We start from the raw sequence: 27,508 nt of genomic DNA on the forward strand, positions 1-27,508 counted from the left end.
GAGGCCTTGTGAACCTGCTCATCTTTGTGCTTAAAGTTTGGACTGTTGATTCTGCAGGGCATTCATTAGGTTCCAGAAACTAACTGTAGTAGGAAAGAACCAGGGGTGAAGTATACAGATTCACTTCATCAAAGTTAGAGGTGCGGTACACACGCCAGTCTGTTCGCTCTTGCTGTTCGTTTGCTCTCCTGAGACTGGCCTGGTATAAGAGTGCTGGGCACTTGGAAGCAAGGACACCTAGAGGGCTTCCTAGAGGAGGGGACCTGAGCTGAGCTTTAGAGGCTGGTGCTCCAATGGCCAGTGTAAGAGGCCCTGTGCCTGTGCAGTCAGAGCGTCAGGCCCTTGCCTTGAAATCTGTAGGCCCAGGCTGGGTTCCAAGAACATCCTTTGCTGCCCTCCCCCACCTCCCCATCTCTGGCTGGCTGGGAGATAAGGCACAGATGGAAGCTGCCTGGGGATTCTAGCCCCAGGCGCCTTGCCTCTGCTCAGACAGAGGGCCTGGTGCTGTTATTACTGTAAACAGGGCCTTCTGGGCATCTACAACCAGGGTCCTGTTGCCCAGATAGTGATCGTGATTGGGTCTGCATGGCTCAGTGCTTCCACGCAGGTGGGACAGGGCTTCCCATTCTTCAGCCCCTCCCAGCTGCAGCTGAGGGCCAGTTCCTGCAAAGGATCCGGAAATCAGTTGGAACAATGCATGATTGAAGTTCACTAGCCGCTTTGTATTGATTGGTCATAAAGAAAAAGGAAGAAAAGTGAAGTGGTCTCTCCTTTCCCTGTGAAGAGCTAGTTAATCAGAATGACTTAAACCTGCCACTGCCTGCGTAGGACGTCTTCCCTTCCACAGTCAGCAAACCTAAGGAACCGGCTTGTCTTTGGACGTCTCACACTGTGTCAAATCTACTAGGAATCCACTCCTCAGCTTTCATTTTATAGTTTAGATGTGTTTATCTTTATGTGCGTGATGTTTTGCCTGTGTACATGTGTGTGCACTGTGTGTGACCGATGCTCATGGAAGTCAGAAGAGGATGGAGAATCTCCTGGAAATGGAGTTACAGGAGGTTTGGAGCCTCTACGTGGGTTCTGGGAATCAAACCAGGTCCTCTGTGAGAAGTTTCTGCACCCCAATAAACTTCTCTGCCGAAGCAGTAATCCGAATCAGATCAGATCAAACCAAATTAGAAAAAGCCCAGGTTTAATGGATACCAATGCTCCCAGATGGCTTTCCCAGGCCCCCAGAGAGGAGCCAGGAAGGAAGACCCAAAAATCATGTGTTTGTTCCCTGGGGTGCAGTTTAAATACCCTGTGGGAGTGATCTTGAGCATCTCTGGGTAGGGATCATGGATTGGCGGGCTTTCTCAGGGATGGAGTCTGGACTGAGGCAACTCCCAGGGGAGGGGACTTGGGATGGAATTTCCACCCAAACATTCTAGGCTCTTTGGATATATGGATGCCAGGGTCTGGGGTGACACTTCCAACCAGACATCCCAGACTCTGGTTACAGGGGCACCCGCTCAAGTCTGGTTACTTCCTGTGGGTATGGGGTGATGTAAGGGAGGGGAGAGTTGGGAGTTGGTTCACACTCAGGGGAGGTGTAGCTGGAGAGGCATCCAGTTGACTGCCATCCTGGAGACCTCAGGCATCTGTTCCTTGAGGAAGATGAGAAGACAGGTGGGAAGAGAAAAAATAGATTGTTTTTATTGGCCCTGTGAATGGGGCTAGCCATGGGAAGGGTCATTAACGCCCAGAAAGAATGGGACAGAGAAGAGCCCCAATTGCACAGGAGAGGCAAGGGTGAATGAATGAGAGGAGAGCACACATGCCCTTTAAAACCAGATTTGAGCTGCTGGGTAGGTGCCCATTTGAGCCAGGAGAGATGGTACCAGTGGCTGAGTCCTCTGGATGCCCAAGGAGTGACTGTAAAATATGCTTGAAAATGGTGGGGTCAGAATAGGCTCTGGAGACAGTTTTCACAAGACCAGATTTCTTGATACAACAGCAAAACTTTTCCTAGGAACTTGCAGATATCTATAAAACAGCTGGAACAGATTTACATCCTGGTGTCATAGCAAAAGGCTATGGCTTTAGGTTAAAAGACGTGAATATTTTATAAGACAATTAAAGGAAATTGGAAACTCTGAACCTCTAAAGATACATCTGAAGCCTGTGGACTACGAAGCCTGTGTAAGAGGCACACCTGTCTGTATTTTTAGTAGGAAACTTAACAAATGAAGTAATGAGCTATCAGTACCCTAAGCCATTAAATGCCGTCAGACAGATCTGAGAGGGATAAGTAGATGAGCAGAAGTGAGACGGCTCTTCTAGCTATGCAGGCACTCCCAGGTCTCTCCATGGTCTTCGACAAACACCAGTCTTAGAAGCAGCAGTAGCCTTTAGCTGATGAGCCCAGGAGGCCTGACAGATTTTCCTGTGGTGGTAGGGTTCAGTCTACCTATCTTGGCAAGATGAGACGTTCAATCCCCTGGTGTAGTGCCCAATATATTGGTGAGGTGGAAGACATTATGGTGTGTGAGTGGCTTTGCCATACCCAAAGGCAAGCCTCCAGGGCAGAAGGTCTTCTGTAACCATGCATCTTCTTGGAGGACCTATAGGATGTTGTAGGAACTGTCATGTCTCTGTCATAAGAAGCTCCTTTGTTAAATGCCATACTACTCTCAGATCTGTAGAGGCACTTGAGAATCAGTACCATTTACTGTCAGGTATATCCAAATTAGACATGTAAGTTAAATTTAGACATATAGTTTATAGTCTGTAAACATAGTTTATAGACATCAGTTACAGCTTATCAATGCTAGTAGAGGCAAGACGATTAGAAGGAATATTTTAGTAAGTCAAAGAATATTGGAGGTGGACTGCCTCCTTGGTGGGTCCAGCACACATGGGTGTTCAAGACCTGGTTTTTCTGTAGCTTTGGAGCCTGTCCTGGAACTAGCTCTTGTAGACCAGGCTGGCCCTGAACTCACAGAGATCCACCTTCCTACTGCTGGGATTAAAGGTTTACACCACCATCCTGCTTACACATGGGGATTCTTACCAAAGATGGCACTGAGTTTTTTGTTTTGACTTCAACCAAAAATGGCGACTATCCACATGTTTGTATTTTTCCAGAGCTGTTGTAATCTGGAGTTACAAGTTTTACAGATTTTAAAATAGGCGCACACACACACAGAGACATAAGACAAGCATACCATGGCCACATTATTTACACACATATATAAGCAGACAGATGAACAAAACTTTTTCCAGGAAACTGTGTCAGCTTAAAAATTTTGGAGTAGGCTGTAGAAACCAGGCAAGCACATAGGTGCTTGAGGACAGAACACTTACGCAGCTCCGGGTGGGAGAGAATGGATCCATTGCAGAGAGAATTCCAGTGTGACCAGATCACACATGCCAGGAATGCAGACAAACAGCAAACAATGAAAGAAGCGAGAGGGGGTGGGGGGAGCAGGAGCACAGTATTCAGAAACTGTGGGTATATGGGGGGCTTGTTTACTTGTTCCCACGTTGGCAAAAAAATTTTAGGCGTCAAGGACATATGGTGTCAGATAGCCCCAATTTAAAAAGGTTTTGTAAAAGGGTGTTTGGGGATCAGGACTCAAATTGTAGGTCCCCTTCTTGCAAGTCTATGCGGGGACCCATAGCCTGATGCAATGGATAGACGAGTCAGAAAAACAGAGGGGTATGAAAAATTCTCTCAGCTGGGCGGTGGTGGTGCACGCCTTTAATCCCAGCACTCGGGAGGCAGAGGCAGGTGGATCTCTGTGAGTTCGAGACCAGCCTGGTCTACAAGAGCTAGTTCCAGGACAGGCTTCAAAACCACAGAGAAACCCTGTCTCGGAAAAAAAAAAAAAAAAAAAAAAAATCTCTCAAACAGGACATCTCCTGAAAAAGGGATATTTTAAAATATCCCACGGGACAAGGCAGGTACTTCTCCTGGTAAGGTCGGGAGCCTGGCATGGCGTCTTTCACAAGACAGCCTGAAAATTGAATGAGACCCTGGGCCTCTAAAGGCAATGACTTAGACGAAGCCAGTCTTAGCCTGATGCAGAGCAGGTGTGGGGAGAAGGGGTGTTCCCTCCACGTGGCCCCGGGCCATCTCAGTGGGACCTCCGGATGAACAGTTTCTGCACCCCAGTACACTTCTCCCAAACACTCTGCAAGAACAGCATGTGCCCATAAAGCTGAGCCATCTCTGCTGCCCCAGATGCTACTATAGCAGTGATTGGGACTTTAGAGAGTTCATTCAGTTCTGTTTTCCTGTAGAGAAAATTAAGGCTCACAAGGGTAGACGAATCCTGAACAACATATCAAGTACCTGACAGAGCCATGACTAGAGCCCATCAGCCCTCCAGGCCTTGTCCCCAAATGTCCCCAGCCACTCCTGAATCTGAGATGCCCTGGCGTATTTATACGCACGAGCTTAAGTACTTTGAAAAATACCGTTAGGCCACACGTCTTCCACCACATGACAGAAATATTTATTGGTGGCGGATTGCTATTTGCGGGTTCTATAGAGAATGCCCATGTGCTGACTGCCAGGGCAGGAACAGGGGACAGATGAAGACAAGACAGCCAACTGTGACTGTTGGATACAGATTAGCACAGGGGACTTGGAGGCAATAGGGCCATTTTAGGGAAACCTGAAAGGATGAAACCTAATTTGGTTAAGAAAACAATGGGAACTGCTGTGATGGCTGCTGTGAAAACGCTAAGGAAAGTGACCTGCTCCTCTCCTGTGCCTGGCAGAAGTGGCCATGTCACCTCCTGGTCTTTGGCCTGCTGGCCTCTCCCATATTCTTGGTTGCTAGAGGAGACTGTGTTTTTCTTCATGGCACTTAGGCTCTGCTATTGACTGCCTTTACCTGGGAATTTTAGACTGTTTCGAGACAGAATTTCTCTGTGTAACCCTGCTGTCCTGGAACTCACCCTGTAGATTAGGCTGGCCTTGAACTCAGAGACTGGCCTACCTCTGTCTCCCAAATGCTGGGATTAAAGGCGTGTGCCACCACTGCTCTGTGGCAGTTTATTTTCTGCCCACCAATACTTGCTATATTTTCCTATGACATCTTAATTTATTTAGGACATCAGGTGTGGTAGCGGGGACCCTTGTCCACTGAGCCATTCACCCCCCCCCCATCACTAATGTAAAATGGGCAATGATGCTAATAATATAAGCAAGTTGTACGCCAAGTGTTTTAGCCATCATGACTTACTATCTCCTGATGACACCCCTGTGTGTGACGTGCAGGGAAGCTGGTGGAAGACTTTTTCTTGTTATAGCCCTGACCCTTGAGATGGTGGCACTCCTGCCCCAGCTTTCTAAGTACAGGCCCAGGTTCAGTTCATTCTCCCACGGATAAAGACGGAGGAACAGAGAGGTCACGTCTCACATTTATCCTGCAGTGGCCGTGGCCGTGGCCGTGGCTGTATCTGAACTGGGATCTTTTCTACTTTGTATGCCCTGGGAGCTGTGCAAGAGCAGGGATCCACTCCGACTGCTGCTGTGGTTTCCTGTCCACTACCCGGAGCCGTTCCCACCACTGTCCTGCCAAGCAGGAGAGTTAGTTCATTAGGTAGGACTGGCCATAAGTCTAGAGTGAGCCCAGGAAAGCCTGCCGTGCCCACTCCCTCCCCAGCATGACTACGTGGGCTGCTCTGCCCTGACTGGCAGCCTGCATTAAGCATTCTGCTCATCATCTCTGGGATGATGGAATCCTAACCTTTACAGAGACACTGCGCTCTGTCACAAGCATTGCTCTTTTTAAAAGAGATTAATTCACTTGCCGCATTTTGTCCATTGGTGAAAATCACAGGGGGGGAGAGCAAGGGTGGCTTTCTCTGATCTCAGAGGCCCTTTTAGCCACTCGCAGCAGGCAGTCATTGCCCCACCCCACCCCCAGCTGGCTCAGGACTTTGAAATGAGTGCCTGCTGGGCATTCACTTGTGAAACCACAAAATGAAATAGGGAGATCTGGTTAGTGAGGTCCTAACTTTGGGGACTGCTCTACACGGGGGGGGGGGGGGGGGGGGGGGGGGGGGCACGGGACGACTCGGTGCACTCCCCACCCCTGCTTCAGTGCTACAAGAGAAAAAGTCTGTGGTTAGGTTTGTTGTGGTGCTAGTGAGGTTAGCTGTCTCAGTTTCCCGGGTGCATCACTCTTTACAGTGTGTCTCTCAATCGTGACAGTCACCTTGCCTGAGAGGTTAGCATTGTCTCCTTCACAGCAGGTGAATGCAGAGCCTGACTCTAGAACCAGGACCCTTGCTCTCTCCCATCACACCCTGGCCCCAAGAGTACAAAGACTGATGGTCAGTCAAGAGCTGGGCTCACTAAGAACACCACGGGTTACTCTCCTAGGACTGAGGGGGTTTGCAAAGCCCTGCTCTACTATACGTCCTCATCGTCCTCTCTACTATACGTCCTCACCGTCCTCGCTGAAGCTCAGTGAGAGGCTGTGACTGCTTAGGGTGTTAAGATAGTAGGTAACAGAGCTTAGAGCTAGACTAGATGAAGGGCTTCTGACAGCACTGTATTGCTGTGTTATTGTTGAGACAAAGTATATCTCAGGCTGGTCTTGAACTTGCAGCAATTCTGCTGCTCTGGTCTCCCAATGAGAGGTATGTACTACCATGCTGGACTGGCCTTATATTATTTCACTAAAATGTTAGTAAGTCAAAAGGACACCCCCTCTGCCAAGAGTTTCTTCTAAAAACTAACCAAAACCTTCACAGAAAAGACAGTCCCATATTTATAAGTATTTTAAAGCTGGGCGGTGGTGGCACACGCCTTTAATTCCAGCACTTGGGTAGCAGGAATAGGCGGATTTCTGTGAGTTCGAGGCCAGCCTGGTCTACAAGAGCTAGTTCCAGGACAGGAACCAAAAGCTACGGAGAATCCCTGTCTCGAAAAATAAAAAAAAAAAAAAAAATAAGTATTTTAAAATTGTTCATCAGCACACATTAAAAGCAGCAATATATCCTTTGCACCCCTTAGACCTATAATCCCAGCATGCAAGAAACTGAGATAGGAGGTTCATGAGTCAAGGCCAGCCTGGGCTGCTTAGCAAGTTCAAGGCTGGCATAGGCAGCATAGTAAACCTTGTTTCCAAAAGAACAAACAAGAACAAAGACGCCTTATAGTGATATTTCATTTGTATTTTAATAAATAAAGCTTGCCTGAAGTTCAGAGAGTAAAACAGCCACACTGATCAGCCTTAGAGACCAGACAGTGGTGACACACACCTTTAATCCCAGTAGCCACACTAGTTTGCCATAGAAACCAAGCGGTAGTGGTGCACGCCTTTAATCCCAGCAGTAGAGAAGAATCTAAGATGGGACAAGACAGTTCTCACACACAGTCTCATTCTGAGATTCTGGAGGCAGGATCATCATCTTGAACTGAGGTAGAGGTAAGAGCCAATGGCTGGCTCTTTTGCTATTCTGATCTTCAGATTGACCACAATATGTTGTCTCTGGGTTATTAATCATGCTACAAAGCCTAGTATTGCCAAGTGTTGCAAGAAGAGACGTGCACAGAGCACCCCGTCCTGCTGGTATGAAGGTCTGTAGAGCAGCCGTTATCCTGGAGGATGCTGGCAATTTATTCACATCACACACATGCATGCCTCATGCCCCAGAGGTCCTATTCCCAAGGCAATGGTCACATAGGTTCCAGGAAACATGGGAGAGGATGTTCTTTGAGCATTGTTTTTGGTGGCTACCTGAGTCTGGGTGTCCCTGGGAGAGGGTAGAGAAGAATATGATGAATTATTCTGGTCCCCTGTTTCCTTTCATGGCCATGGATGTTAAAGAACCTAAGAACCCTAGGTATACATTATTTGTGTGGGGGAAAAATCTTGTTTTGCACAAACCATGTGGTGTCATTGAAACATTCGGCTCTGAAGCTTAAAGTGTAGATGAAGTTCTCGCCCTCACTGTGATTGTGAAGGAAGCTTCAGTCCAGATAGGATGGAAGATCGGGATAGGATGGAGAAAATTTTGTGCCCTTTGCTTGTATGGACATCTGCCTAGTGGATGGACCGTGGGGGGAGGAGGGGGGCTTGAACTCGTGGAGAACCTCCTGCCTAGGCTTGAGGATTACCACCTGCCTGGCTGAATTGAATTCTTGATTTTATCTTCCTTTAGTGGCACTGTGGTCTTTGATTTCCTGAGTTGTCCTAGAGCAGACCCCACATCTTCTTACCCACATCTAGAGTGTACTGTAGGACCCTGCCATTGGTTGGCTGAAATAGTTTGTCTTTGCCTTTTGTGTTCTGTGAAGAGGGGTGCTGTGTGGATGTGGGCTAATGAGACGAGATGAGGAGAGACCATCTGTGGGTAATGGAGAGAGTCTATACCAGCCTTTCACAAGTCATTTTCCCTCCTGTCTCCTCCTCCATTACAAGAGTTTCTCTCTGCTCCTTCAGCTTGTGAAGAGTAAATAAACTCAGGAATAAGAAGTTCCAAGAGGACAGGCTAAGTAAGGCATGGCTTTGCTCATTTGTCTCTGCCTCTGTTATAGGGAACAGGACCCAGAGCTCAGATTTATAATGATGTACTTTAGAACTTGGATTTGTTGGTTTACTTGACAATCAAGGGACTCCTATATGCTAAGCATCTGGCTTGTAGATCCCAATAGGTCTGCATGGGCTATAATAGGAACTTAGCATTTCTGAAATTCTTTCCATCTTTCTTTGGGTTGAAGGGTTTGTATTTTCCAAATAGCCATGATAAAATTAACAGAGTTGAGGAATGTTAGGTCTTCAGTGCTAAACACTGGGAACTTAAGGGAGAGGGTGTGGGCACCAGGTTTATATCACCTGACCTAGAGGCAAGATTTCAACGTAGCAAAGGGGCTGAGAGGCTCTTGGGCCAAGGAAGTAGGGGTGTCATAGTATCACTATTAAGATAGAGAAGGCAGAATCTTTTTCAAAAGGCTTGAGAGAATGACAGTATGGAACTGAGCAAGGGATGACTCTGGTGAGAGGAGTGATCTGAGCTGGAATTGGGGTTAGAACTCAAAGGACTTGTGTCCAGATTCATGCTTCTGCATATTTGTGTTTGTTATCTGCTCTCTAGAGTTAGTGTTCTCACTGTGTTGTCCAGGCTGCTTTGCACTAACTGTATGTCCTAGGTTTTTTCTGCTTGTTTCCACTCCTGTCCATGATAAGCTGACAATATTCTTCTGTGTTTTGTCAGGCTGTTGTCAGAAGGTGCAGATGTCAACACAAGGCACAAACTTGGCTGGACAGCACTGATGGTGGCAGCCATCAGCCGAAATGACAGGTAAGAATCTCCTTCTATCCAGGGCTGCCTCCCTGGCTACTCGGCCACCCTTGCTGCCCCTGCCATCTTCTGCAGTCCCAGGTGCTGCATGGTGGATGTGGAGAACCACATGTGGTTTCAGATCACAGCAGTACCAGTCACTGGCTTTGTGACCTTAGGCCAGTCACTGATGTTATCATAGCAGCCACGTTTTTAAGAGCAGATTTTAAATGGTTCCACGCCTGTGAGTTTTCACTATATTGAGAAGCTGTCCGTTACTGCCCTTATTGAGGGCTCTCCTAGTGAATTTTTCTTTGGAGGGTCTGGAAACTTCCATCTGTTCCTTCTGTTGGTGGCTGTGATGTTTTCCTACCTACTTTCCCCTTCATCAAGGTTATAGCCATCATGTAAAGAAAACAGTAAGGACTGGAGAGCTAGCTCGGTCACTGAAGTGCGTGAGGACCACGTGTGAGCCTAGTGCACCAGTGGCTGAGCACTAGGGAGACTGCAAGGACAGACAAGTGGATCTCAGGGACTCTTTGGTCAGCCACTCTGAGTCAGAGTTCCAGGTTTGATGAGATGAGGACCCTGCCTCAAAAAGTCAAGTGGATTAGACGAGGCTAGGCATGGAGGCAGTAACTGGTGGATCTCTGAATTTGAGGCTAGCCTGATCTACATAACTCGTTCCAGGCCAGCCAGGGCTACATGAGACCCTGTCTCAGAACTTGAATAAACAAATAAATGAGTGGACCTAACAGCTGCCTCTAGTCTACACACACATGGACATGTGCACAGGCACATGCGCATGCACACGCAAGACACAGCAGACGTGGCATAGGCAACCACTTGTAGCTTCTTTTTTGTTTGCTTGTTTGATTTTTTGTTTGCTTGTTTGTTTTTCAAGACAGGATTTCTCTGTATAGCCCTGACTGTTCTGTAACTCACTCTGTAGACCTCAAATTCAGAGAGATCTGCCTGCCTCTGCCTTCCGAGTGCTGGAATTAAAGGCGTGCTCCACCATGCCTGGCCTTATTTGTATTTTTCATGGCCACTGCACAAAATATATACTGTTATATTCATTTTACAGTTGAGAAAACTGAAGCCCAGAGAGGAAAGGTGTTTTCTCTAAAGTCATGTAGGCAGGCTAACCCGGCATGCACAGTGTGCATCTTATTCTGTGTCAGTCCTCCAACCCCAGCTTTCTGGTTTCTGCCCCTGGGTCTCCAGAAGTCTAGTGGGATGAAGTGTATACTCATCTAGCTCTCATTGTATGAAAGAAATTGTGCAACAAAAACAACAGCATGTTTTTAGATTTTTTTCACCCAGTGCTGGGGATTGAACCTAGGGTGGCAGGCATGTGCGGCAGGCACCTTTGTAACATGGGGGACCAGGCCTGCTTGTTTGGGTTTCTGCCTCGCCCGGTACCCCACAACTGTTTAGCCCCAAAGAAAATCACACATAGGTCTCTATAAATTATAAGCTGATTGGCCCATTAGTTCTAGCCTCTCACTGGCTAACTCTCACATCTTGATTAACCCCTTTTTCTGATCTATGTTAGCCATGTGGCTCAGTACCTTTTTCAGTGAGGCAGATCACATCCTGCTGCTTCAGTGATCTGGGCAGGAGTGGGAGGAATCAACTTCCTCCTTCTCAGAATTCTTCTGTTCTCATTGCATCATTTTTATTCCCTGTCTGGTTTCCCCACCTATATTTCCTGCCTGGCCAGTCAGCATTTATTCAAAACATGATTGACAGAATACAGACAATTCTCCCGCACCATGCCTTCCCATTGAGACATGCCAGCTTTTGAAGGAATGCTTTCAGAGAGCAGCTACTAAATTAATTGTTGGAGGCACCACTTTTAATTCTCCTGTCAAGCAGGTCTTTAATGCTATAATTGCTAGTTCTGACCACTTTGGAAGAATCTGAAACATGGAGAAAAACTACATAACTGGGATTTTTGAATTTTAGGCATTGATCTGCCTCAGATCACCTGGAGATCTTTCTTTAAAGATGTGGTCATGGCTGGAGAGATGGCTCAGTGGTTAAGAGCATTGCCTGCTCTTCCAAAGGTCCTGAGTTCAATTCCCGGCAACCACATGGTGGCTCACAACCATCTGTAATGAGGTCTGATGCAGAGTATTGTATACATAATAAATAAATAAATATTTAAAAAAAAATAAAGATATGGTCATGTGCTGGTGGTGTGGCTCAGTGGTGGAGTGCTTGCCTGGTCCTGGATTCCATTTCTAGCATCACAGAACAAAACTAAAAAGATACTATATATACTTTGTTTTTGAGACAATTCAGTTGTGATTCTGTGTTTAAGTGTTTCTCCCCATGAGAAACATGTTCTAGTTTTTGAATTACCAAACCGTGGGGAGTGGGACTGGAGAGATAGCTGAGCGGTTAAGAACTGGCTGCTCTGCCAGAGGACCCAGATTCAGTTCCCAGCAGCCACACAGCAACTCACAACTGTCGGTAACTCCAGTTCCAGGGTATTTGGCACCCTCATGGAAATATGTAGACAAAATACGAGTGTACATAAAATAAAAATAATCTTATATAAATAAAAATAAAAATAAGACAAGTGGGGAGCTTATAATCTAATGTAGAAGAGTACAAGTACAGAGAATAGGAGGACAGCTGGGGATTGGGGTGCGGGAGCTACAAGGTGTGAGGTGGATGGGTGGAAGCAGAGTCCATGACTCACTGTTTCTTTGTATGTTTGTTTGTTTTGTTTTAATTTAATTTTTTTATATTTATTGAGCTCTACATTTTTCTCTGCTCCCTTCCCTGCCTCTCCCCTCCCCACTTCAATCCTCCCCCAGGGTCCCCATGCTCCCAATTTACTCAGGAGATCTTGTCTTTTTCTACTTTCTACTTCCCATGTAGATCTATGTAAGTCTCTCTTAGGATCCTCATTGTTGTCTAAGTTCTCTGGGATTGTGGTTTGTAGGCTGGCTTTCTTTGCTTTATGTTTAAAAACCACCTATGAATGAGTACATGTGATAATTGTCTTTCTGTGTCTAGGTTACCTCACTCAAAATGGTGTTTTCTAGCTCCATCCATTTTCCTGCAAATTTTAAGATGTCATTATTTTTTTCTGCTGTGTAAATTTTTTTCTCCATTATGTAAATGTACCACATTTTCCTTACCCATTCTTTGGTCGAGGGGCATTTAGATTGTTTCCAGGTTCTGGCTATGACAAACAAAGCTGCTATGAACATGTTCTTGTGTCATAATTGAGCATCCTTTGGTTATATACCCAAAAGTGATATTACTGGGTCTTGAGGAAGGTTGTTTTCTAATTTTCTGAGAAATCGCCACACTGACATCCAAAGGGGTTATACCAGCTTGCATTCCCACCAGTAATGCAGAAGTGTCCCCTTTTCTCCATCATAAGTTGTTGTCAGTGATTTTGATCTTGGCCATTCTTTCAGGTGTAAGATGGAATCTCAGAGTTGTTTTGATTTGCACTTCTCTGATGACTAAGGATGTTGAACATTTCCTTAAGTGTATTTCAGCCATTTTAGATTCCTCTGTTGAGAGTTCTTTGTTTAGGTCTGTACTCCATTTTTTTTTTTTGGATTATTTGTTCTTTTGATGACCAATTTCTTGAATTCTTTGTATATTTTGGAGATCAGACCTCTGTCTGATGTGGGGTTGGGAAAGATCTTTTCCCATTCTGTAGGCTGTCATTTTGTCTTGTTGACCGTGTCCTTTGCTTTACAGAAGCTTTTCAGTTTCAGGAGGTCCCATTTATTAATTGTCTCAGTGTCTGTGCTGCTGGGGTTTTATTTAGGAAATGGTTCCCTGTACCAATGCGTACAAGTGTACTTCCCACCTTGTCTTCTATGAGGTTCAGTGTGGTTTATGTTGAGATCTTTGATCCATTTGGACTTGAGTTTTGTGCATGGTGATAGATATGGGTCTATTTTCATTCTTTATATGTTGATATCCAGTTATGCTAGCACCACTTGTTAAATATGCTTTCTTTTTTCCATTTGATATTTTTTGCTTCTTTGTCAAAAATCAGGTGTTCGAAGATAATGTGGATTGACATCCGGGTCTTCTTTTCGGTTCCATTCGTCCTCCTGTCTGTTCTTATGCCACTGTTTCTTATAAGTAAAAAAAAAAAAAAAACGTGTCTGCCTCAGGTTATGAATGGGAGTTGTTACTCTTTGGTGACCAAGGACACATGTCATCTCTGTATGCACAAGCACACATTATCACACACATTACTTTCCACCACTGATTCTACCTATACCCACCTACCCATTGTCTTGCCGAGTTTGCAGGTTTTTCCATATGTGGGGAAGACCCAGTGGTGGGGAAGCAGACGGTGTTTCTTCTGTGTGTGGTATTTTCAGAGTTGAGCACTCTTCTTAAGAACACTCTCAATTAGTGACCAGATTGCTGGAGAATGTGCTTTTGGGGACACTGCTCTCTGAGTTTAATGGGGTTGGTTTAACTGATGACTCTATCCTTCTCCAGGGCAGTAACAATTCAGTGATGCCTGCTGAGCAAAATGAGTGTTGACTTTTACCTACTTGGCTTCTAAGATTATTACTAGTTGGCTTGGGTTTTTTGTTTGTTTGTTTTATCTTTGTGTGTGTGTATGTATGTGGGTGTGTGTGTGTATTTGTTCCACATTGGGCTTAGCCCTGACCTATCCCTTTCTGTTTTGTTTTTTAACTAATGCTTGAAATTGAACCTATAGTCTTCTTTTGGGATGGAGGTATGGGTTGAGATACGGTCTCATGTAGCCCACACTGACTGAACTCCTGATCCTCCCACCTCAACCTCCTGAGTGTTGGGATTTAGTCATGTGCCACTTTGTTTTTTAAATATGGGTGGGTGAGACAGTTCTATACAAGCATGTGCATATGCGTGCAGGTGCACTCATTAATATATACACTTGCAGACACTAGAAGTCAGTGTTGAGCCGGGCGGTGATGACACATGCTTTTAATCCCAGCATTTGGGAGGCAGAAGACAGGTGGATTTCTGAGTTTGAGGCCATCCTGGTCTACATAGTGAGTTCCAGGACAGCCAGAGATTCACAGAGAAACCGTGTCTCAGAAAACAAAAATGTTGGTGTTGGGTATCTTTCTGTATCACTCTCCATTGCATTTTTTGAGATGTAGCCTCTCACTGATGCCCTCTTGAGAAAGAGACCTGGTCAGTTGTCCTCATCAATTTAGACCATGAAACCCAATATGGACAAGTTCAGCAGAACCACCAGGAATGGGCTGTCCACGCCTGCTTCAGCATTGCCAGGGCATAAACTTCTTTCAGTCTCTTATTGAACTTGCTGATTTGACTGCCTGACTGGCTAACAAGCCCCTGGACTCACCCGCCTCAGCTTCCTCCAGCACTGGAGTTATAGACATGGTCCCATACCCAGCTTTTACAGGGGTACCCAGATCCCCACTCTGGCCTCATGCCCGCACAGGAAGCTCTGTTTACCCCCTGAGCCATTCAGGACGATCACTGGGTGGGTTCTTAAACATCCATTCCGTGCCCTCCTCTTCCTTCCATTATCCAAGTGGGACAACTTTTTATTGAAAATAGCATTGGTCTGGTTAGGTTATTTATTAATATCACAAAAGTTTGGGGTCCCTACTTTTGCTAGGTACTTGAAATAACATCAGTGAAAAACAGATCTCTGTCATATACAATTCTTCTTACGGAAGTATGAAGGGAAAGCAGAGAGGCACCGCCCCTTCATTCAAGGCTGACAGCAGAGGACTTCCGCTTTCTTTAGATATTTGCAGCCTGTGGACCCAAAGAGAGCCAGTTCACCCTCAGGGCTCTAGAAAACAATCTCCTCAAATCTTTAAGGCGCTTAACTGCTCACCAATTGGGATTTCTGAATGCATTTATTTTATTTAGTTTTGAATAATAAATGCAATGTCATCACAGAAGCTTAATTTAAGATTTACTCCTTTATTTATAAAAAGGTTTTGAAGTGACTTAATTAAATACAAATATATATCAAAGACTTAAAAACTGGATCAAGATCAAAATAATATTTTTAGAAGGAAAGATAATTGTTTCAGGATATTGAACCAGAGGTTTTCTTTTCTAAAAATAGATTGTTTGTGTAAAAATAATATTGAGGAAAACGTGGCATCTCTTGAACTCCTTCTATCTAGAGATTAGTTCTTGAGTCGTACTTAACGTCAGTGGAGTTTGCTGTGTGACTGTAAATCGGGTAACTAATGAAGCCAGATAGCAATCCCGAGTTTTGGTTCTGGAGAGAGACACTTTGGAGTTTAAAGAACTTTGAACTTTTTTCCTATCATTTCATCCATCTGGCCAGCTTCAAACCATGATGTGTCAGGTGCTGCTGTGCTGAGCTACATGAAGGTACAGAGCGTAAGCAATCACAAACTGTCCTACAGAACATGACTTGAGAGTGGGAAAATGGTCTGGCTGCATAAGTAAGAAGACCTCCATGAAAAGCTGGGCAGGACAGTGGACCCAGCTGCCTGGAATCCCAGCCTTGGTAAGGTAGACTGGGCAGGACAGTGGACCCAGCTGCCTGGAATCCCAGCCTTGGTAAGGTAAACTGAGCAGGTCCCTCAGCCTGTAGCTTCCACACACATGTGCCCACATAGCACGTACACGCACGCACACACAGTTTGACTGCTAATGACCGAGGACTTGAGTAACATAATGGCCGTAGTCCTCAATGACCAAAGACTTCCTGACATTCTCCTAGGACCGTCCCATGGTCAGCACTAGCAACAGTGTGGGCAGAGTGTTAACAGTCCGGTCACCAGTTTCTGAGCCCCTGATGAGCCTTCTGCCACAAGGCACTTGTTTAGCCTGAGTCCAGGGGCCCCATTCTGTATTGCCCTCTGACCCAGCAAAACTAAAGGCCAAGCCACACGGTCCTGGGCTGATCACTTCGACTTAGAATAGCCTCCACCAGCTAGTGCAAATATATGGAGCTTTCAGTGAAATTCAATTAGTCTTTCTTTAAGAAGGAAAAGAAATCCAATTTTACCAAACACAGACAGACGGTGGACAGCACTTTGATGTTACAACCTCTCAGTGATGCTTTACTTAGTCACAAGTTCATAAGCAAGAAGGCTTAATTACTTGGGAAAACACAGGATTAAAGCTAGGCACAATGTCCGAGTATCCACTGTTGAGCAACTTGATTTGAACCTGTGCACCCAGTTCGTGTGTGGTGGGAACTTTGATGTGTGGGATGACAAGCTGAGAGTCATGACCTGCGTGGAGAAGCTCCTTCAGATGGCAGTTGCAGGCTGTGTAGGCGGGGAAGCAGGGTCTGCCAGGCCGGTTTGCTCAACTTTGATGTCCAAGCAGGCACAGGCTCCACTGTTTGCTCTTTCACTGGAGGATGGATCGGGAGCCTCCCACCTTTCCCAGTGGACAATGGCCACTGACGGAGTGTGACGACTGTTGACCATTCCAGAAGCCTGGCGAACCAGAACAGGGCTTTGGAAAGTACAGAGCCAGGAGAGGGGAGCGGGGGTGGGAGGGCTCTTTTTAAGACAGTCGCTTCTCCAGATGTAGCTTTCCTTAAAGGTCTAGGGCGGTTGGGAGCATCCAGTGGAGATAAAAATAGTCTTCTATTGCAGACACCAAGCACAGCTTGGTCCTAAGATCCAACAGGCCAATGATATTTGCAAACTGAAAGTTTAAGTCCTTTTTGTTCCCTTCATCAGAGTACATGTGCAGAGAGAAGCAGTATGTTTAAAAAATGGCATGGATTAGATCATTTTAGTTTCTTATTCTAAAAAAACAAGCAAGCTGTGAAAGCATCAGATGATAGGGAGCAGTATTAGAATATATAAAGAACTTTTACAGATCAATTAAGACAAGCAACTAAATTTTTTAAAAGTGGACAAAAGACTTGAGATGTTGTACTTAAATAAGGGATAGATGGAAAATGTGCACATGAAAAGACACAGCGTTGGTCATTAGGGAAATGGAAATTAAAATTATAATGATATGCTAACAGTCCTAAGTCCTGGCAGGGGTGCAAAAAGAATTACCATGCATTGCTTCCAGGACATAAAATGATACAGCCACATCAGAAAACACTTGAGCAGCTTTCTTACCAAAGGAAAGCAAACGTGCCACGTAGCACAGAAATAACAGCTCCTAGAGAAATAAGTTATTTGTTCTAGAGAAATATGATTCGGATGCAGATATCTGTAGCTGCTTAATTTGTAAAACAACCAAAGACTGGAAGTGTCCATCAAGTAGCAAATCGACAAACTGCGGTATGTTCATTTAATCGGATAATACTCCATAGTTTAGGTGCCAGGTCAGGAAAGCTGGAGAGATGGTTTAGTGTTTGAGAGCTCATCTTGCTCATACAGAGGACCTGGGTTCATTCAGTCCCCATCATCCCCATCTCACAGCTCACAGATACTGTAACACCAGCTCCAACCCTCTTCTGGACTCCACATGCAACTGCACGCACCCACCTCTCACATCACTTGACTCAAATCTTTTTGTTTGTTTGTTTGTTTAGGGTCTCGTTATATAGCCCCAGTTGGCTTCAAACAAGATGTTTTTCCTACTTCATTTAAAGGTGTGTACCACCATGCCCCTGGCAATAAACCTAAGTCCTTTTTTATTTTTGAAAACAACTAGGTGGTTAGGGAGACAGTTCTGTCAGTAAGAGCCTTTGCTTATGCAAATGAACTCTGTAGATCAGACTGGCATCTAACTCAGAGATCCACCTGCCTCTACTTCCCGAGTGCTGGGATTAAAGGCCTGCACCACCACTGCCCAGCTAAAGAACTTTTAGATGGTAGAAATATTCAATATTGCTATATCTTTTTGTTGGTTGGTTGGTTGGTTGGTTGGTTGGTTGGTTTTTCGAGACAAGGTTTCTGTGTGTAGCCCTTTGCTGTCCTGGAATTTACTCTGTAGACCAGACTGGCTTCAAACTTAGAGATTCGCCTGCCTCTGCCTCTGCCTCCGCCTCTGTTTCCCAAATGCTGAGATTAAAGGCAAGCACCATCACCACCTGGTTTATATTCTGTATCTTAATGATTGTGGTGATTATATGTGGTTACATACATCATTATTAAAATGCATTAAATCATACATTTTGAATAGTTGTCCTAGGCTACAAAGTGAGATTAAGACCAATCTAATTATATCTATGTTGACCCTGTCTCAAAAAAAAAAAAATATATATATATATAATCTTTTAAAAGGTATATTTAGAATGATACTTCAAAAGCATAAAATAAATGATACTTCAGTAAACTTGACTTAGAAAAGCATATTTAAAAGCTCTCATCCCAGACAGAGCTAGATGTGGTGGTTCACATCTGCATTCCCAGCATTTGAAAGGCTGAGGCAGGAGGATTCCCACAAGTTGGAATCCAGTCTGGGCTATATAATGAATGAATTTCAGACCAGCCAGAGCTAGAGTGAAACCCAGCCTCTAAAAAGCAAAATATAGCATAGGCACACCTATAATCCTAGCACTCAGGAGGCAGAGGCAAGATCATGCAGTAAGTGCTAGGCCATCTGGGACTATATATTGAGGTCCTGTCTCAAAAAAAACAAAACAACTAGTTAAATAGTGAGATAGATAAATAAAAACTGTCACCTTCTCTAATATTCATTATTAGCTGTGACCATTGGTGTACTGAGAATTCATGTTTGTGGTAATGTAGTTGGTTACCTGGAGTGTTTTGATTCTTTCTGTTGCTGGTATCCAGCAATAGAATACTACGTTCTGATGGTTAGTAGAGAATGGAGATCAGTGACATCGTGAAGTTTTGCTGCTGATGAATCATGAGAGTCACCTTTGTCCCAGCATGCATTGGGTTTATGTATGCTCACAGGTATATGACTCTTCATCCAATGAGGAGAAAGTCTGAACAATGGGATGGGGGTGTAGCCTTACCCCCTCCATTCTTGGGCTCCTTACCCCTAGGCTTCATTCAGGCTGCAGCGAACTTCTCGATCAGCGAGGAAGAATGACCACCACATGAGGATCGTTCTCAGATCACGCTTTATTGGAGTGCCTCTTGGTTGATGGGGAGCAGGAAGCGAGAGGCCCCGAGAGCACTAAAGCAGCTGCTTATATAGGGAGTAGGCACATGGGTCGCCCTGTGATTGGTTGCCACTGTCAGCTGACACCAGACTGCATCGGGATAGGCCCAAGGGCCCTTATCCACCGCGCATGCAGGAAGCAGGGGACGCGCAGCTCCCAAAGGCATAGCCATATATGGAGTTGTTTATTTCCAACAAGACAGGAAGTCGGCGCCATCTAGTAATGGCGATTCTGTCTGGCTCCCTGCATGACTCTTCATTCCAATGAGGAGAAAGTCTGAACAATGGGGTGGGGGTGTAGCCTTTCCCCCTCCATTCTTGGGCTCCTTACCCCTAGGCTTCATTCAGGCCCCTAAATAATGAGGATTACTAGGATTCTGAAGGAGACCTCTGGTGTAAACATCCAGATGTGAGTCTTTTTGGGGCCTGCCTGTGTCTGCAAGCTCCTGCCTCAGAGAAGGTGAGAATCCTAGGGAGAGCGGAGACCCAGCAAAACTGTTTGAAATTCCGAGTGAGAGTCTCCCTCCTCTTACTGCCTTTGCCCACCCCCACCCACACCCCCAAGTGCACTTCATCAGCATCGGAAGGACTGGTTCCCGGCACTGCCTGCCTTGCTTGGCTGGCGTCCCTGAGGAACTGAGCTAATGAGTAGATAACACGCATTTGCCAAGGCCTTCCTGGATGTGGTACCTGGGCTTTGTTAATTTTCAGATGCTGCCATCCTTGGCTGGCGACCATTTAATTCTCTTTCAGAGCAGTCATTTATTTTTAGCATTTGCTTATTTTTCCTCTGCCTCACTCAGGGAAGGGGACCATTAAGTCCTGCCTCTAAGAAACCAGCAGTCCCACCAGGGTGCTGTTCCATAGGGGAGGCTCTTTAGGGCTCTCCCTTGTGCACTCAGGGGCTCCACAGGGGGTCTTGGTGCCAGCAAGCTGGTGCTGCCCTTGCTGGACTCTGGCAGTCTCCCTGGTAGCCTCCTCTGCTGCTGCTTAGATCCGAGGGCGAGCAGGCAAGGCGTCCCTGGCCCCTCTACTTTGGCAGGATCTAAGACCGAAGAGTGCTCAAGGAAGACTCAATTAGGTTTCAGGTGCTGAGATGGAGCTCCATGCCTAAAGCAGCTTATACTTTCACATCTTACTCCACCGTTGAAGGAAGTGAGGGCAGGATCTCAAAACAGGGCAGGAACCTGAAGTCAGAACTGTTACAGAGGCCATGGGGGAGCTGCTTACTGGCTTGATTCCTCTGGCTTGCTCTGCCTGCTGTCTTATAGAACCCAGGACCATCAGTCCAGGGATGGCACCACCCACAATGTACTGGGCCCTCCCCATCAATCACTAATTAAGAAAATGACCTAAAACCATATCTTGTGGGTTTTTGTTTGTTTTGTTTCTCTGTAGTTTTAGAGCCTGTCCTGGAACTAGTTCTTGTAGACCAGTCTGGCCTCGAACTCAGAGAGATCCTCCTGCCTCTGCCTCCTGAGTGCTGGGATTAAAGGCGAGCGCCACCACCATCTGTGCCTACAACCATATCTTATAGAGGCATTTTGAGGGTCTCTTCTGTCAGATAAAGTTAGTCAAGTTCACTAAAAACTGTGTGTCAAGTTAACATAAACTATTCAGCAGAGACCTTACTTGGAAGCATTGGCCACCTTTGTCTCTGGCTGTGACCTCCTCAGCACAAGTGTATCCAGTCTTCCTCTCAGGATATCTGTGAAGATGACAACGCAGATCTCAGTGTCACAGGGTTGGACATCTCTGGCTAGTATGTAAACAGTTGTGGGCTCTGGAGTCAGGTACCTGGGTTTGAACTCATACTCTGCCTCTTACTCACTTGGCAAATTATTTGACTTCTCTGTGATTATTTTTCTGGCTGTAAAATAGGATAATAAGCAGGTCTACCTCAGCCTGTGAGGTTAAATGTAGAAATAGACATAAAGTGTTTAGAACAGTGTCCTGCTGTAAAGTAAGCTGTGCTGGGTTTAAGTGCCTCCGTTATTATTATTTCTGGCTTCCCCAGAAGGGCCTTCAGGTAAACCTACCTTAGATGTAGTGGCAATGGTACCTGCCTCATCTATAACTCTTAGGTGACCAAGAACCAGTAGAGCTCTGGTTTCCCTTTTCAGCCCTTCCCTCTTTATACAGGGGACCCTTGAGTAAAGTTCTTTATACAGAGTTGGCTCTCGTCTCAGGTGGCCCTCTGCCCAATTAGGGCAGTGCCCAGTATTTCCCAGCAAGGAAGGGTGGGCAAGGGTACTAGCCAAGTGCCTGGAATGCCAGTGCCATGCCCCCAGAAAAGTATTCAGGGCTTGATGGTTCCCCACTACTGCTGCTGTGGCCGATTATCTCTGAGTAACAAAGAATCATTTCTAATCCCATTTGGAGTCGCTGTTCACGATAATCCTGTTTCGTAGTAATGATATTCCGTTGCAGCATACTCCCGTTTCTAGTTTGGCAGATGCATGCCTCGACCTCAGACAACCCAAGACATTGCTCAATGGAAAACTGTGCCAACTCATTTGCCTAACATGACAGTATCCGCCCCTCCCCACCCCACTTCAATTCTGTATTCTATTCTGGAGTTGTATGTTCAGTGCTCTTTCTTCTGGAGAGTGTCAGTTGGGGCAGGGCGGCTTCCAGTGCCATCTGGTTCAGCTGCTGAGGAAAGGCTGTTCATTTTGGGGACTGTGACATGGTCCAGACCCATTCCTCTTCTTTGATACATCTTCCAGTGCATCTGTGCCTTAAGCTACTTATCTGAATAGGACTCGTAGGCTGGAGGGGCAGGATAGAGTTAGATAAGGCCAGTGTGTCCGAGTTTCAGCAATGTGACAGCTACATGAGTAAAATATGGTGTAGGAAACAATATGTTTACTCTAATAAATAGTGAACGACCTGGTTAGTTGTTTATCTATGAATGGACGTAAGACTATAGAGCCAGAGTCAAGTGATGAGCCATGGGGCTGTGATCTGTTCATCACTACATCACTGCTTTCGTTGAGGCCAATCAAACAGGCAGATTAAATGATATACAAAGGTGTATTGATAGGCTAGATGAAAGAACATTATCTCAATGGCTTGTAGCAATGATTAAATTCGTACTGGTAAAAATTAATGGGGACAAGGGTATAGGTCAGGGTTATAATGTTTGTATGTCATGTATAAAGCCTTGGATTTAGTCCTCAACACTGCAGAAAGAATTTATATAGGTGTGTATGTGTGTATGTGTGTGTGTGTGTGTGTGTGTGTGTGAACGTGTGTGTGTGCGTGCGTGCATGAGTGTGTATGTGGAGAGCAGAGGTCAACATTGGGTGTTTTTCTCTGTGACTATAAACCTTGTTGGTTTTTCTTTGCTGGGGAGGTGGGTTCAAGACAGGATTTCTCTGTGTTACATACAGTTCTAGCTGTCCTGTAGACCAGGGTGACCTCAAAATCACAGAGATACACTGCCTCTGTCTCCTGGGTGCTGGGATTAAAGGCGTGTGCCACCACCACCTGGTAAACCTTGTTTTTTGAGACACAGTCTTTCACTGAACCTGAGCTCACCATGTGGCTGTATGGGCTGGCCATTAAGCACCAGCGACTGCCTTTTCCTGCCCCTCCTCTAGTGCTAGCAGTCCAGGCACATGCGCCACACTGGACTGCTTTATGTGAGTGCTAAGGCTTGAATTCGAGCCTTAGGTTTGCACAGCGGGCACTTTGCTGACTGACTGGGCCATCTCCCTAGCCCAAGAACTTTTTTTAAGATTTATTTTTATGTGTGGTATTTTTTTGTCTGCATGTATACCTAGTGCTCACAGAGGCAAGAGAGTGTCAGATCTCTTGTTTGAAAGCAAGTAACCGTCATAAGCTTGTGTTTGAATAGTTGGTTCTCCATTGATGGAACTATTTGAGAAAAATTAGGAGGTGTGGGCTTGGGAGGAGCATATTCCTGGGGGCAGGCTTTGAGTCCATTGTCCTCCCTGCCCCTGCAGGGTTGAGCTCTGCTGTTCCTGCTGCCGTGTTCTCAGCTCTCATGAACCCTGGCCCTCTGAAACCACCAGCCCATTAAACACTTTGATAATTTCCCTTGGTCGTGGTGCTTTATCACCGCAATAGAAAAATAGTAAACGGGGTTGTGAGCTACCATGTGGGTGCTGAGAACTGAACCCTCTGGTAGAGGAGCTAGTACTTTTAACCACTGAGTTATCTCCCTGCCCCCTAAGAATTGTTTTTAAGGGCTGGAGAGATGGCTCAGTGGTTAAGAGCATTGTCTGCTCTTCCAAAGGTCCTGAGTTCGATTCCCAGCAACCACATGGTGGCTCACAACCTTCTGTAATGGGGTCTGGTGCCCTCTTCTGGCCTGCAGGCATATACACAGATGGAATATTGTATACATAATAAATAAATATTTTTTTAAAAAAAGAATTGTTTTTAATTAAAACATTAATAGAGGAACTGGAGAAATGACTTAGGAGTCATTGCCTGCAGCATTGCAGAGGACCTGAGTTTAGCTTCCAGCATCCGTAGCCAACAGTTCACAGCCACCTAATGCTCCAGCTACAGAGTAGCTGATGGCCTCTCTGGCCTCCAGGGCATCCACGCTCATGTGTGCACACACAAATACACACAGAGACACTGGTACACATACAAATGAGTCTTTAAAAAAAGGGTCGCTGGAGAGATGGCTGGGGCTGGGAAGATGGCTCAGCAGTTAAGAGCACTGGCTGCTCTTCAAGAGGACCCAGGTTCAATTCCCAGCAGCCACATGGCAGCTCACACTGTCTGTAACTCCAGTTCCAGGGGATCGGACATCTTCACACCAATGCACATAAAATAAAGTTAAATGAATTTAAAAAGAGAAAAAGAAAGGAAGAAAGAAAAATAAGAGGGGCGAATGTACAGGTCAGTAGTTAAAACCAAAACTGCTGTGAAATCCAAGGTAATACTTAGGTCAATACTGACTGAAATCTCTGTGTCCCAAGTGACTGTGCAGGAGTCCCAGTGTGAGTCAGGAGTGTAGCATTTTCTCATTAGTCATTATTTTTACCCAGCCCTGTCATTCTGATAGGTCACTTGCCAAAGAGTCTAATTTAGACCCATAGTGCAGTAAGAAGTCCTGATAAGGTTGGTGACCGTATGTCATCTTAGAACTAGTCAGGGATTGTCCTAGGAAGGCTGTGCTAGGTGATCTTCATTTCTTGGCTCTCACCTTACTATGCCATGCTGTTTTCGAGCCTCATGTCTAAATGTGTCACCTGTTTTGGACCACCACTGATTTTGACTGTTGTCTATCTGGGGCACCTTCTCTTTGTCCCAGCTAGCTGCTGTGACCTGCTTCACTTTAACTACCATCTGAAAATATCACAGTCCTCAGTTACATAGCAGGTCAGTGACTGAGATAGTACAACAGCTAGGCAGGTGGTGGTGGCGCACACCTTTAATCCCAGCATTGGGAGGCAGAGGCAGGCGGCTCTCTGAATTCAAGGCCGGCCTGGTCTAAAGAGTTAGTACTGCAAACTAATGAGTCACTGGGAACGTGCCTGACTTTAGACCCAATCTGGCGTGTATTTTTGCATCTTGGTTTATTTAGTGTATACATTTGACTCTTGCTGAGCCTCAGTTTACTCTTTTACAAAATAATATTGTCCTTTGCAAGATGCATAACGATCTGAACTAGTGATTTTGTAAGGTGCCTAGTACACTGGGTGCTTTCTGGTTTCATAGTAATCGACAGAAGCTTATTATTGCCCTATGAGAAACTGGGACACATTTTCCACAGGCACCTTACTTGCTACCTTTCTTTAATTCGTTTGTAAAGAAGCTAGCTTTACAAAGAAAACTGTTCTCTCCTTGCCCTTTGCCTTCCCAGTTCATGTGCCATGCCACAGGGCCCCTAGAGTTAGCACACATCAGTGCCTGTGGTCAGGCTGCCCAGCCTTGGGAAGTCAGTCAGTATGCTACTGAACGGTCCCCACGCTTGACTTTCCTTCTCATGGAACTGTGGGCTGGGCTGAGAATAGGTTACTTTGTCCTCTCCTGCCTGTGACACTTATCACAGTGGCCTGTGTGTGTTTTAGATGTGGGATGGGGAAGGGGAGGAGGATATGGAGTGTCTTGTGAAGCTTGACAGTGTGTGGGAATGACCTGGACCTGGGGTCATTGCCCCTTGCTTCATCAATTCCAGCTGATTAGCAGCCATCTTGCACACACCTGGCCCAGCCCCAGCTCACACCACAGGCTTCTCTTCTTTCCCCTAAACAATGTAAGAACCCCAAACAACTGCAGCCACTGAAACCAGAAAGCAACTCTTAACACTGATGAGCCTGAAAGCAACAGCTCGCGGGGTCAGAACGAGCAGACTTCCGAGGCGCACTCCCACCTCTGCGCTAATTCCTGCCAGATCAACAAGTTAATTAGCTGTGCTCCAAAGGGAGTTCCCGGAGTCATGCCACTCTCCCCGGCATGTCCTCAGTTTTGTTTAGGAATTGTCTGCAAACTGGGAAGGGCCGGGTGCCTAGGAAAGTGAGATGCAGGTTTTCACAGCTAACTGCCTGCAGCCCATGCAGCCCACTTCAGACCTACAGGTTCAGCAGAACAGAGCCCTTCCAAGTTTCTCTTCCATTCACATCAAATAAGATTGTATCCCTTCTCATTCATGTATTTGTGCACTCATTCAGAAAACAATCTGAAGTGCCTAGTACACTGGTTAGTGTGACACATGGTTACATATTTCAAAGTAAAGATACATAAGATCTAAGTTGCCTGCATTAAGTACAGGGCCGAGAAGTAAGTTTTGAGATATGGCTCTTGTTCTGTACTCTGGTAGGAAAGCAAATAAAAGTCAGACAACTGTGAACCATGAAGGCCACCTGGGTGCTGTGCAGAGAGGAAGAATGAAACCTCAAGTTGGGGCTCAGAGAGCATCACTGAGTTCATAATGGTGCTAGTTGGTACCCCAAAGGTGAAAGATCATAGTCAGTTGAAGCAAGAAACAGTAAAATGGTATCTTTGACCTTTGATACAGTTCAGTGAGTCTGCTGACTATCTTGGGTCCCTAATTCTTCAGTCCAAAAGATCAGTCAGGACTTAGAATTCTATAGCTGAGGAAACTTCCTAGAAGGAATAACCCATGCAACAAATGACCAGGCTCAATATATAAACAGAAGTGGTCCTCAGTTCCCCTTAAGAAGTCACATATCCGGCCGGGCGGTGGTGGCGCACGCCTTTAATCCCAGCACTCGGGAGGCAGAGGCAGGCGGATCTCTGTGAGTTCGAGACCAGCCTGGTCTACAAGAGCTAGTTCCAGGACAGGCTCCAAAACCACAGAGAAACCCTGTCTCGAAAAACCAAAAAAAAAAAAAAAAAAAAAAAAAAAAGAAGTCACATATCCGTGTTGCTGTGTGTGCATCAGCATCAGCCTGCATCATGTCCTAGCTACCATGTCCAGCTCCATCGCCCAGGGATATACCCTTGCTTCCAGGCGACTCCTGCTGCTGCAAAATGCTGTGGTGAACAGTCCCGTGTTTCCCTCTATGGGCCTGTATGAGGTTTTTCTCTAGGAAAACATATTCAGGAGCACGTGTAACACAGGACGAGGCACTTTAATTTGATGAAGTGTTACAAGAGAAGCTTCCCGAACAGAATGACTGCACTGGTCTATACCCTGACAGTGCCTGAAGAACCCCAGATTCCATGTTCTCACTGATACTTGATATTTTTCAGCTTTCTAACTTTTGTCAATATATTGAGTTTAAAGAAGTACCTTGTTGTTTTAGTTTGTTTCTCTAATAATAGATGAACTTGCTTCCTAATATGATCTCTGGTGTCCTCTTGTAGAAAGTGGCTTTATATCCTTGTCATTTTTTCATTTTTATTTTTTATTTATTTTTTGGGGGGGGTCTCTTCCCCAGTCTTAGCTTGTCTGTCCAAATTTACTACAGGCTGATAGCTGTGAGTCAGTATGGGGAAGTGAGGGCTTTGTAGCACATCTCATGAAATAGACATTCTCTCCTTCTTCCTATCAGTAAGGGAAGTAGGGGATAATCTCCAGCTTTGAGATAGGCAGATCTTTCTGTAGACCACCAGAAGCCAGATCCTGAGCTGCCTGAGAGAATTCCTGATAACTCAAGGCCAGTAAAGGGTGGGTTGAATAGTTCCTTTGAATAGAGATGAGAGG

General features: G+C 45.6%; 1 protein-coding gene across 2 annotated transcripts in view; it reads left to right on the forward strand.

The window, feature by feature from the left end:
• The window catches only part of Clpb (caseinolytic mitochondrial matrix peptidase chaperone subunit B), a 123,296-nt gene that overhangs the window by 16,330 nt on the left and 79,458 nt on the right, over window positions 1-27,508 (forward strand). For both annotated transcript variants that reach the window (XM_041676408.1, XM_041676409.1), the window contains exon 3: window positions 9,223-9,309. In XM_041676408.1, coding sequence (XP_041532342.1) covers window positions 9,223-9,309 — 87 coding nt within the window. The remainder of the gene's footprint in view (window positions 1-9,222; window positions 9,310-27,508) is intronic.

Source organism: Microtus oregoni, unplaced genomic scaffold, assembly GCF_018167655.1.
Source record: "Microtus oregoni isolate MIOR12 unplaced genomic scaffold, Mior012 000027F_ref0000203, whole genome shotgun sequence".
NCBI lineage: Eukaryota > Metazoa > Chordata > Mammalia > Rodentia > Cricetidae > Microtus > Microtus oregoni.